Here is a 12,533-nt window from a genome sequence, read left to right as displayed (position 1 = left end):
AAGAGCATCCCATCTCAGGAACTCCATTTCCCATGGCTAAACCACCTAGCCTGCATATTCCTGGACACTTCTAGAAGACGTTCAACAAGGTATCTCACAAAAGTTTAAGTCTAAGAGCTCATGGTGGTGGCATATTAGAATGGAAAGGGAATTGGCACATGGGTAGGAAACAATTGGGTGTGAGGCGTTTTCTTTCCAGTTGGTAACCCATGACTAGTGGGGTTCCACAGGGATCAGTGCTGAGACCACAACTGTTTACAATAAATAATGACTGAGATGGAAACAGAATGTAATTAAATTTACAGATAATACTAAAATGTGTGAAATGGCAGGTTGCAATGATACAGTTTAGAGATATTGATGGCTTAAGTAGGTAGACCCTGGCCTATCAAGATTATCTCAGAAATTATTAAACTAGCTGGGGGGGGGGGGGGGAAGAAGGGAGGAGGAGGAGGAGGAGAGGGAGAAGAGGGAGGGAGGGAGGAACGGAGGGAATAAGGGGCCTGACAGAGTAAGATTTAGACCTTAAGACATCAGGCTGAAAGTTGCAGAATTCAGAGCATAAAAGGCTGCTCTGCCATTTGACTGTGACTGATACCTTTCACAACCCAGTTTTCTTGGTTTCTCTCAATCTTTGACCCCTTTATTTGATCCAGTTTTAAATACACTTAAAGACTTGAGAATCTCTCAATCACCTTTAAGGACAATTAAGGGGATGGGTAACATCCCATGACCAAATATGTACCATGTTAAGGTCCTAGGTATTAAACACACCAATAGCATTCTAGTGCATTAAGTATATTCCTTTATTGTAGTAACAAAGATCACAAAATTCATGATTTCTATACAGGAATGCTGATTTATGCTTTCACAATTTACAATTATGAAAATTCTGCAATAGATCTTCAAGAATGAAACAAGTATCATTCACAGCAAAGTCAGAGTTCCAGCACTGGCAATGTATTTCTCTGCAAATTCTTTAAGATGTACAGTAGTGTTCAATTCAGCAACTACTGCAGAATATCATTCCACAGTTCAGTTCATTATGACTGAATCAGGCCATGCAGCTGGTTAACAATGCAACAGAATTAAATAATCTATTAAACCACTTCTGTAATGCAGTATTACAACTTTAAAATAGTGGTTATTAAATTGGAATTCTGTAGTCAGTGCTTAGTATGGAACCAGTTGTAAACAAGAGACAGGCCACATTTCTTCACATCAGGAGCTCATGCTATTGCTTTTGCTTCAGGCAGAAAAGCCTCCCAGTATTTTATTAACTGAAAAATAATTCCAAGAGATTATTCTTATGATAAACATAATTGGAAAGAAACATTTAAAGAATTTTTAAAAAGATCACAAAGCAGCTAAGTCAAGCAATCACTGGTACAAAGTTTTTTTGAAAACAAAGAAAATTGGAATCAGAAACTTGACTATCAATTCACATGCCCAAAATTTAAATGGCTCTTTGTGCTATCAAATCTTTACCACTTTTCCCATTGTGAACAATGCACTATATTCTGTTCCGATACAGCTTTCTTGCAAATTAAATAAAATTGCATCAGAGATTCGGTCATTGAAGCAATTTTCATTGACGAGAGAAAAAAAGACTAGGAGCAGAGGTTATGAAACACTAAGTAAAAATTATGTACTGGTTTCTGAAGATTCCATTGATGTTACTGTCACTGATGGGGTTATATCACAATTATGCTTGACAATGCTCAGGTCTTCAAGTTGAGCACAGAGTGAATCAAGAAAATAAAGTAGCTTTATAAAACTAACAGTTCAAAACTATTACATGACACTCTGCACATATTACCCTAGAATTAGGTCAACTATACTGACCTCCCCATGAGTACAACATGCCACCCAAATTAAAAAAAAACTTTATTTTCACTCAAGTCATGTTTAGTGTGACAATCTAGATGACTTCATAGATCAGTACTTTCTAACCTTAAAACAGAAGCTCAACGTGCATTGGCATTCAGGGAATGTTACAGTAAAAGCTAACATGTTCCTTTTAGCAAAAAAAGTCAATTCCATAATTGCAACATGACTGATCAGCCTCAAAATTACAAAAGGTTTTAAAAAACCATACCTGTTGCTGAGTTTGCACTAAAGATTCAAGGTACTTAATTATAACAGTTTTGAAGTCCTTTACTCTCTCTTTCTGCAAAGAAAGAAGTGGCAAATCAAAAGAATGGCTTAAGGATATTTCCGATAGGAGTAAATTTACTAAATATGCTGGACCATTTTACATACCTCAAATCTGCCAACTTCCTTGCGAATGGTTTTTGAGATCTGTTCAAAGTCCCTCTCTCCTTGTTGCACTCTTGCCTCCCACTGAAGAACAAGAAATAGTCAAATCAGTCACACATTTAGAATGTTTCAGTAACTCATGGCAAAGTCTTGGGCAAAAATGTAATTCTCCAAACAGTGACTTTTATAGTGCTAAACAGCCAATTAACAAAACTTGAAATTTTACACAAGTAAAAAATTATAGGAACCCTTAAATTTAGTTGAATTCTTAAAAGGAGACTAAAAGTTACAAATTTGTGCAAACAAAACAAACCAGACTGATTCCTTAATTACTAGAGTTAGAAACAAAAAAAAAATTGACAGTACATTAACTGCAGGACAGCTAACTTTGAAAGATGAAGATTGCAAGTCCAAAAACCAAATTAACCATACCACATGAAATCTAGTTGCAAAAAACTAGTTTATACTCCATTTATAGGTGGAGCATTGATTAGGTAAAAGAATTCCTAAAACACTGACAAAATTAGAAATGGGAAATGGAAGAAAAAACACGGGAGGTAATAGGATCAGGTGCTGGCTACAAACTTTATTAACCAAGCAACTTCGAACACACCAGATCATCTAAGTGACTACTGATATCGGTGCTTCCTGTACAACAGTAAATTTTCATCAAATTCCTTCACTGTTGAAGCAGGCCATTCAGATCACACCAACCCAGTGACGAACATCCATCCAGAACCACCACCTAACTACACTAAATTTTAGCAGCATTTCCAGGGCTAATCCACATAGCTTGCAGATCCCTGTGAACAATGGACAATTTAGCATGGCCACTTCATCTAACCTGCACATGTCTGGACTGAGGAAACTAGAGCAAGCCCACACAAACAGGGAAAACATGCAAATTCCACAGCCAGAGGACAGAATCAATCCCAGGTCCCCCACACTGAGGGGCAGCAGTGAGCCACCATTCCACCCCTTTCGTTGAAATCAAAATAACTAAGTGGATATAGTATTACAGAAGGCAAGAGTTGAAGAAAGAAGCAGTTAACAAGAGGGCATCCAAAAAAATTTATTCACATGATCATAAAAGACTGGGGAGTTGTGTTATATTGATAACGGACCAATGAAATCCAAAAGCTCAAATAATACACTGGGAATCATGTGTCCAAATCCAACAGCAGTTGGAGGAATTCAAACCACTTGAGTTGAATGCTGATGTCAGTAAATTAAAGCATTAAGCTCTTGTCATAACAATCCGTCTTGTTCACTAATATCCTGGAGATAATCTGTCCATGAATCTACTCCATGTGGTGAGGAAAGGTGGATAGTGCATCAGAGTCATAGCTTTTTTGCTATTTCACAATAGAACTGTTGAAGACTTTTACTCCAGACCCTCAGCCAATGTGCTTCAGTACACAACACTAGAGACAGTTGCCCAGTTTGTTAGTTCAAACAGCAGAAATCCATACAAGCCAATTAATACCCTGGTCTACCTCAATGAACAAAGTGACAAGATATCAGATTGTGCTATTAAGCAGCGCACACACAGCAATAAGTGAACTGTTATTCAGCATTAGGTTCTGCCAAATCCTGCTTATTTCCTGCCCTCAATTTAGCCTTGGTCCAAATGCAGACCAAGAGCCGAATTCCAGCACTTGACATGAAGACAGCGTTTAGCCAAAGTGCAGCATCAAGGAACCTGAGCAAAACTAGTCATTAGAACAACAACAATTCACACTCTACTGGTTGGAATCCATCAGTTTAGCTGGAGGTCACCACAGGAGTTCTTCAGGGAAGTGTCTAAGGCTAACTTTTTTGCTGTTGCAATTACTGTCCATTAAAATTTAAAAAAAAGGTAGGAAGTAGAGATGTTTGCTGATGGTTACAAATGTTCAGCACCAGGTTGCCACTCCTCAGATACAGAAACTTATTTGGTGTCCAAATATAGCAATAACTGGACAATATTCAAGCTTGGGCTGACAAGCGGCAAGTTACTTTTGTGCAGAGCAAATATAAGGCAATAACCATTTGAGAATCTAAATCAGTGTCCTTGACAATCAATTACATTGTTACTACAGAATCCCCCACTAAACCCCAGGGGGATTACCAGTGTCCAGAAACTGAACTGGACCAGACAAATGCTAAAGCTGCAAGACCATCTCAGAGCCTGGGAATAATCTGGGCGAGTAACATTCGACTTCTCAAAACCTGTGTAATCATATAGAAGAGAGAAGTGTGAAGAATGCAATCTACTTTTTTGGACGCGTGTAGTCTTGATCATATTTAAAAAAAAGACAAAAGCTTGGTTCAAATGGAACCCACCCCATACATCGAAACCTACACAAATGCACAATGGTAGCATACCATCTACAAGATGCACTGCAACTACTCACCAAGGCTCCTCCATCAGCACCTTTCAACTTGCAAACTCTACCATGTGGAGAGATGAGAGTAGCAGATGCATGGAGCATCTACAGGTCTCTTGAACTACATCACTTGTTCCTTTATTCACTGGGTCCTGGATATACCTCTCTAACAGCACTGTCGCTTCACCTCCAGAACTATAACGGCTCAAAACAGCACCTCACCATCTTCTTGAAAGAAAGTTAGGGACAGCCAATGAATGCTAGCTTAACCTGTAACAGCATCTTACAAAATGAGCCAGAGCCTCTGGATCAGAGGGGCTAAAAGTAGTTTGTATGCATGTATCTCATCCGATCTTGCTAACAAGGGTAGCAAATGCAAAGGATTAGCAAGTCTTCCAATTCATCTGACTAGATAATTGGAGAATCAAATATGAAACTTCATTTAAAAACCAAGGCATTAAATCTAGAAACTATAGACTAGTTGTAGGAACGCTTTCAAATGTTAATTTGAAGACAAAGAATTGAGGAAAAAAAAAGTTTATTAAAATCCACATCTCGAGGCAGTTGACTGACATACAAATTTCCAAAACTGTTTGATACAGTGCCACATAAAAAACAGGTTCACCAAGATGGAAAGTGATTAAAAGTGGGACAGCAAAAAGAATAACTATGCTAAATCAACTGTAGGATAGAACAGCGTTACTACCGTGAGAGTCACCATAATCTTTAGACTATAGAGCTGCTTGGCGGTGATTTAACCCGAGGGGTGCCATTCCTCAGACAAAAGGGGAAAGGTTGAGAAAGTAGTCCTTCATGTAACCTTAGCCAGTGATGGGAGTTGAACCCATACCATTGGCATCATACTGCGTTGCAAGCCAAGTGAACTAAATGGCACCCCATTCCTGGACTGCTGGGAGCACAGTTTCTCGGTCTGTTCAGGCATTATTAGGTTGCCATAAATATCAAGTGTCAAGAGTGTGTTGCTGGGAAGCACAGGTCAGGCAGCACCTGACGAGGAGAGAAAAAAAATGTTTTGGGCAAATGCCCATTATCGAGGAGGATTCCTGATGAAGGGTTTTTGGCCAAAACATCGATTTTCCTGCTCCACTGATGCTGCCTGACCTGCTGTGCTTTTCTAGCACCACAGTCCTGCCTAATCCCCAGATCTACAGTACTCATTTTCACCTGTAAAATTAAGTAACTGACTTGCTGAGTGTCAAGGGGCTATTACTACATTTCTTAAATCTAACTCAAGTGGAAAATAAAAAAAGAACAAACTTTGATACACAAAGGCTAGTGGAACAGGCTGATTATTTACAATACATTTCAATACCAACTGACACATTTTAGCCAGAAGAATGAAATGGCAAAGTAAATTAAGCATACAGGAACAAATGGACCTTAAAAAAAGGTGATGTGGAACGTTGCTCGACAGATGATAGTGGCAAATTCGCTGTTCTCAAAAGACACCTACTTGAAAGAAAATATTTACATGTTTTGGCAAAACCTAGCTTGATTTTGAGAGCCACATGGACTTGACACAGTGATCTATGTTGTAACCAGAGATTATTTTTGAATTATAAAAACAGTAAAGCATTGCAGTGCACACACTTATCATGGAAAGCATCTGATCTACAGCTAGGTGAAACAAAAAATATCACTTTAGTGTCATCTCAACAATCGTTACACCATGCAATTCTACCATCTAATGAAACCCACTGGCCTCAAGCAGACATGAAAAAAAAAGTTATTTAAATTCCAGTCACCTGTTAACAAATGCAGGGCTGCAAAACTATGAACAAAAGCAGAGTGGGCCATGACTCAAGTGAGCTCCAACATTCAATAAGATCATGACATTGAGTAAATGTGATTTGTAGTTTGAATGCCATGTTCAAATACCAGAATCCATAGAAATACTTAAACTATATTGAAAAGGTACAATAAAATTAACATCCAACTAGGAGGCAGCCAGTCCCTTAGTCCACCCATCAAGCTATGAACCAAATTGTAGACGCTCTTAAAGGCATTTTTTCTAACAAAAAAAAGTACCATAAAATATAATTTGTTAAAATATTAATCTAAAAGCTGAAAATATCTAGCTATCTTTAACTGCAATTTGGCTGAGCTTGCCCCATTGACAATTAAATGTTTAGTTAAGGGTCAAAGAAAATTGCCAGTTAGAAGCTATTTTGAAAAATCAAAGATCAAAAGTAATTTGCTTTATTCAGGACTCCACACAAGCAAATTTTAAAAAGTGGTTTTCAAAGTGATTTCATCACGCAAACTAAATTTCATTTGCAACAGTCAAGTGATTTTTTTTTTACCCCAAAAGCACAAGTAAAATAGCATATGAAGCATTTTACAGTTAGAAATATAAACAAACATTTTGCCACATCCTTCCTTTACTTCCCATTTTGCTTTCTTACACCGAGACTTCTGCTTCGCCATGTTTTGGCAGGATGCGATGCAAAGGCTCAATTTTGAAATGCACTTCAGCCGTCTCCCTCATTAAGGGACTAGTATGAGTAGGGAAACTAAGTTTTTAAAAAAAAGGAATCAAGAGGAAAGAGAAAGGTGGTATAAAATTGTACAACCTGTTGTTAAAAGGAGAAGAAAATGTCAAGAGTAATTACTGAGTTTACACAAAGTACATGGAAACTGAAAGGGGGTAGGGGAGTGGTTGGAAACAGAATGCAGACATTGTATTTTTTTAAACCAACTAGTTATCAAATTACAAATTTCTTCACTCTTCCTCTTGTTATTTAGGTCATTGAGATTTAGAAACTAGCCAGGCATGCTGGAACTAAACCCAATTTGGCCTTATTATAGAGTCATACAGCACAAAGAGACCCTTCAGCCCAAGCCACCATAAATCCTAAACAAAACTAGTTCCTCTAGCTTGTGCTTGGCCAATATCCATTCAAACATTTTAGTATATCCAAGTGTCTTTTAAATGTTAGATCTGTACCTGCATCCATTTCCATAAGACCTTAAGACATAGGAGTGGAAGTAAGGCCATTCGGCCCATCGAGTCCACTCCGCCATTCAATCATGGTTGATGCGCATTTCAACTCCACTTACCAGCGTTCTCCCCGTAGCCCTTAATTCTTCGAGACAAGAATCTATCAATCTCAGCCTTGAAGACATTTAGCGTCCCGGCCTCCACTGCACTCCGTGGCAATGAATTCCACAGGCCACCACTCTCTGGCTGAAGAAATGTCTCCGCATTTCTGTTCTGAATTGACCCCCTCTAATTCTAAGGCTGTGTCCACGGGTCCTAGTCTCCTCGCCTAACGGAAACAATTTCCTAGCGAACACCTTTTCCAAGCCATGTATTATCTTGTACGTCTCTATTAAGTCTCCCCTCAATCTTCTAAACTCCAACGAATACAATCCCAGTATCCTCAGCCGTTCCTCATATGTTAGATCTGCCATTCCAGGGATCATCCGTGTGAATCTCCGCTGGAGACGTTCCAGTGTCAGTATGTCCCTCCTGAGGTGTGAGGACCAAAACTGGACACAGTACTCCAAATGGGGCCTAACTAGAGCTTTATACAGTCTCAGTAGCACATCTCTGCTTTTATATTCCAACCCTCTGAGATAAATGACAACATTGCATTCGCTTTCTTAATCACGGACTCAACCTGCACGTTTACCTTTAGAGAATCCTCGACTAGCACTCCCAGATCCCTTTGTGCTTTGGCTTTACTAATTTTCTCACCATTTAGAAAAGTAGTCTATGCTTTTATTCTTTTTGCCAAAGTGCAAGACCTCGCACTTGCTCATGTTAAGTTCCATCAGCCATTTCCTGGCCCACTCTCCCAAACTGTCTAGATCCTTCTGTAGCCTCCCCACTTCCTCAGTACTACCTGCCTGTCCACCTAACTTCATATCATCGGCAAACTTCGCTAGAATGCCCCCAGTCCCCTCATCCAAATCATTAATATATAATGCGAATAGCTGTGGCCCCAGCACCGAACCCTGTGGGACACCGCTCGTCACCGGCTGCCATTCTGAAAAAGAACCTTTTATCCCAACTCTCTGCCTTCTGTTAGGCAGCCAATCCTCAATCCATCCCAGCAGCTCACCTCGAACACCATGGGCCCTCACCTTGCTCAGCTGCCTCCCGTGTGGCACCTTATCAAAGGCCTTTTGGAAGTCTAGACAGACCATATCCACTGGGTTTCCCTGGTCTAACCTACTTGTCACCTCTTCAAAGAATTCCAACAGGTTTGTCAGGCACAACCTCCCCTTACTAAATCCATGTTGACTTGTTCTAATCAGACTCTGCTCTTCCAAGAATTTAGAAACCTCATCCTTAATGATGGATTCTAGAATTTTACCAACAACCGAGGTTAAGCCGATTGGTCTATAATTTTCCATCTTTTGCCTTGATCCTTTCTTGAACAAGGGGGGGTTACAACAGCCATCTTCCAATCATCCGGGACCTTTCCTGACTCCAGTGACTCTTGAAAAATCTCAACCAATGCCTCTGCTATTTCCTCAGCCACCTCTCTCAGAACTCTAGGGTGTATCCCATCGGGGCCAGGAGATTTATCAATTTTAAGACCTTTTCGCTTTTCTAGCACTCTCTTTTGCAATGGCAACCATACTCAACTCAGCCCCGTGACTCCCTTTAATTTTGGGGATATTACTCGTCTTCCACTGAAAACTGACGCAAAGTACTTGTTAAGTTCTCCTGCTATTTCCTTATCTCCCATCACTCGGCTTCCTGCATCAGTTTGAAGTGGCCCAATGTCTACTTTTGCCTGTCGTTTGTTTCTTATGTACTGAAAGAAACTTTTACTAATTTCCACTAAGAGTTCATTCCACACTGTGGAGCTCTTTGCCTATGCACTTAAAATGCCTGAAGATTAGGCTAAGTGATTTGAATTCAACTGCTGAAAGTTGCATACTATAGTCATATACATGACTTCTTGCTCATTTATACAATGTAGTACCATATCTAAATCTAATGAGGCATACAAAGTGTATAGGAAGAAATTAGAAGTCAAATTGAGCACCTGTGTTTAAAATTAAATGCTTTTGAACTATTAGAGATAACCAAATTCAACTCAGATCATCCGGTTCTTTAAAAAAAATTGTACTATTCAAAAACATCCTGCAATTCTCTCAAGATGCATTATAGAGCTGACACCTGAAGAAACTAAATCTTCAGGCTCTGCTAGGATAAAAATGGAAAATATCAACTGTCTTGGTTGACTTTGTCAAAAAACAAACATTAACTGCTCAGGGTAAGATCTAGATTTCTGATCACATTTTTTAGTTCTAAAACGTGTGTATTCAGGTTTTAAAATGGTTTGACTGAGAAAATACACTGACAACATATCCAAATAATGTGCTCATGTACACAACTATCTATTGTGGAGAAAGTGAGGACTGCAGCATCTGCAGTCCTCACCAATAACTATCTATTGTATTAACTGAAGTTTCCCAGCTTCTGTATTATAAAAGTGATTAAACTATTAAAGCTACATAGAAACTGACTCCACAACAGCACCAACCAATAACATTGTTATACTTTAGAATATAGCTGCATTAGGTGATCCAATTATTTGCTAACTGATTCTCCTTCAATTCAGTACAAGCAGACACTGGTCAGGCAGAAATCTACAATACCTCCTTTTGCAGAGATTACATAACTAGCTTAAGAATTTTTCATTTTGTAGTTAAAAATATTCAATAAAATTTTAACCTACCACCACTGTTTGGATTTCTAGAACAAAGTAGTTCTATCATGTTAAAAAGATGGAGATCAAAGATTGGGAAGAAAGCTGCTGCAAAGCAGAAACTGGAAAGGAGCTATTAGAAGGTATGCATATGCATACCAAGAGAAGCTAACTCAGATTTCCACAAATCCACACAGATTAAAGATTAGAAAACGTTGTTTTAAACACCATATACTCTCCACTTCCTTAGAGCTTGAACGGATTCCCACTTAAAACTCTAGAAAACAAGCTCTAAGATGTTAAAGAGAACCTTTTTATAAATCCAGATTTGCAGCAGTTATTAACTGCATCTCCACCTATAGTGGAGCATTTTTCATTATTGCATCAGTAATGGTCATCAACTCAAGCACTGCAATGGTCCAGCTAAGAATTTTCTACTAATGGATAGTTGTGTTTCAAGTTCCAAAAATCCTCAACTTCACAAAGTGGCTAGTATCCTTAAACACTGCTCAGAATGTATGTGTGAGAAAAAGGAAATTAGGCCAGGGACATGGGGTGGGGTGTTGTTACAATTTCAAACTACATCTTCAGCGTACTGCTACCTGCTAAAGATGCAGCAATACCATCAGCTAATTCAAAATTTTTAAAAAATCATGGAGTTTGATGGCAATCTGCCAATCTTGCAAATACAAGAGAACAGGGTCAATCGTGTGGTGCTAGAAAAGCACAGCAGGTGTAACAGCATCTGAGGAGCAGGAGAATCTATGTTTTGAGCATAAGCCCTCTTTCATATACATAGTAAACAACATAGATGAGAGGGGCTCTGTTGAGGAATTAACAACATCTTGAGACAAAGTAAGCAGAGCCAAAAGGTAACCCCTAGATTACTACCTGAGCCATGTTAAATTGTTATAGGGTTAATAAGATTAGAGGTGTTAACACTTGGCTCAAAATATTGGAGTGAAGAGGAATGGGTTCCAATTTAGGGGCACTGGCTGCAGTACCAGGGAAGATAGCTGTTCCATTAAGACAAGTTCATTTGAAACATGCTGTCCTGGTAAACTGTGCAATTACTTTGTCTGCATTTAGTTTCCTGTTTGCACCCCTAGTTAGAGGGGAGGTAAGTGGATTGTTTGAAGACAAGATTAAAGGAAATAAGAACAGGTGAAGAATCAGTGGCAGCATGCAAAGAATAAGTCAGTGCTGGAGTCTTTTGAGCACATGCAGCATTTTTAAACAAGGGAGTGTTGATGGCTAGACAGAAGTTAACTAATAGGTCTTGATAGCTATCATAGATGTGGTTGTAGAGTGACTAAGACTGGGGACTCAAGGATATTAGACATTTCCAGAAGCAAATGAAAGACATGGCGAGGTAATTTTGTTAAAAGGAAAGAATCAGTGCAATGGTTAGTAGTTATACAAGTAAAACAATATCACATCAATTTGGGTGGGAATAAAGAACATAAAATGAAATAAGTCACAGGTACGAGTCATCCAGAGGTTCCAAAGAGGTCCCTCACTGTAGGCTAGGTACAAGTCTGGAAATATTGAAGGGGTGTTTCAGCACTACATGTCATTGGACAAATATCAGGTGCACAACAGTAAATGGAAGTTAACCTGTAGATTACTTTTGTGATAGTTTATGAACAGTACACAGAACCTAGCCATGAACATAATTAGAGGAGATCTTGTTGTTAAGCACGAGAGGACATTGCAATCAAAACAGGGATTCCAAATTCAATTTGAGGGAGAACAACTCGGTCTCAAAAGTATCAGTTTAAATAAGAATAAATTTTAAGAAAAGCAGACTGGAAAATTAGATTAGAAAAAAGTCAGCTGGATGAACAGTGAACATTTAAGCAGATAGAATAAATTTTGAGCGTTATGCACGGTCAAAAAAAACCTCAAGAGGATGAACAGCTGGCTACTACCAAATGCTGTCAAATAGACCATCCAATCAAAAACTAAGGCATGCAAAGCAACAAAAATTTAGTGGTTGACCAATGGCTCTTGTGCCACAGTGGTAGTACATCTACTGGAGGCAAAATGCCTTGGTTCAAGAGGCATGTAATATTTCTGAACAGAGATTTAAAAATAACCAAAACCATCTAGTGGCTGGCCAATTTTTTAAAAAGAGGATTGAAAAGCTAATAAAAAGACAGAAAATGGATAGTGTCAATTGTCTTAAACTAAGAAAAAGGTCCAAAAATGTGCA

General features: G+C 38.8%; 1 protein-coding gene across 1 annotated transcript in view; it reads right to left on the bottom strand.

Moving 5' to 3' along the window:
- Positions 1–782: 782 nt before the first annotated feature.
- snx2 (sorting nexin 2) overlaps positions 783–12,533 on the bottom strand; it is a 55,586-nt gene continuing 43,835 nt past the window's right edge. Inside the window, exons 13-15 of the mRNA XM_060844781.1 lie at positions 2,263–2,343; positions 2,099–2,170; positions 783–1,280 (exon numbers count right to left, since the gene is read on the bottom strand). Coding sequence (XP_060700764.1) covers positions 1,230–1,280; positions 2,099–2,170; positions 2,263–2,343 — 204 coding nt within the window. The 3' untranslated portion in view covers positions 783–1,229. The remainder of the gene's footprint in view (positions 1,281–2,098; positions 2,171–2,262; positions 2,344–12,533) is intronic.

This window comes from Hemiscyllium ocellatum, chromosome 2, assembly GCF_020745735.1.
Source record: "Hemiscyllium ocellatum isolate sHemOce1 chromosome 2, sHemOce1.pat.X.cur, whole genome shotgun sequence".
In the NCBI taxonomy this organism is placed as follows: domain Eukaryota; kingdom Metazoa; phylum Chordata; class Chondrichthyes; order Orectolobiformes; family Hemiscylliidae; genus Hemiscyllium; species Hemiscyllium ocellatum.
The sequence above is the reverse complement of the archived record's forward strand: the minus strand, read 5'-3'. Positions and strand labels throughout refer to the sequence as shown.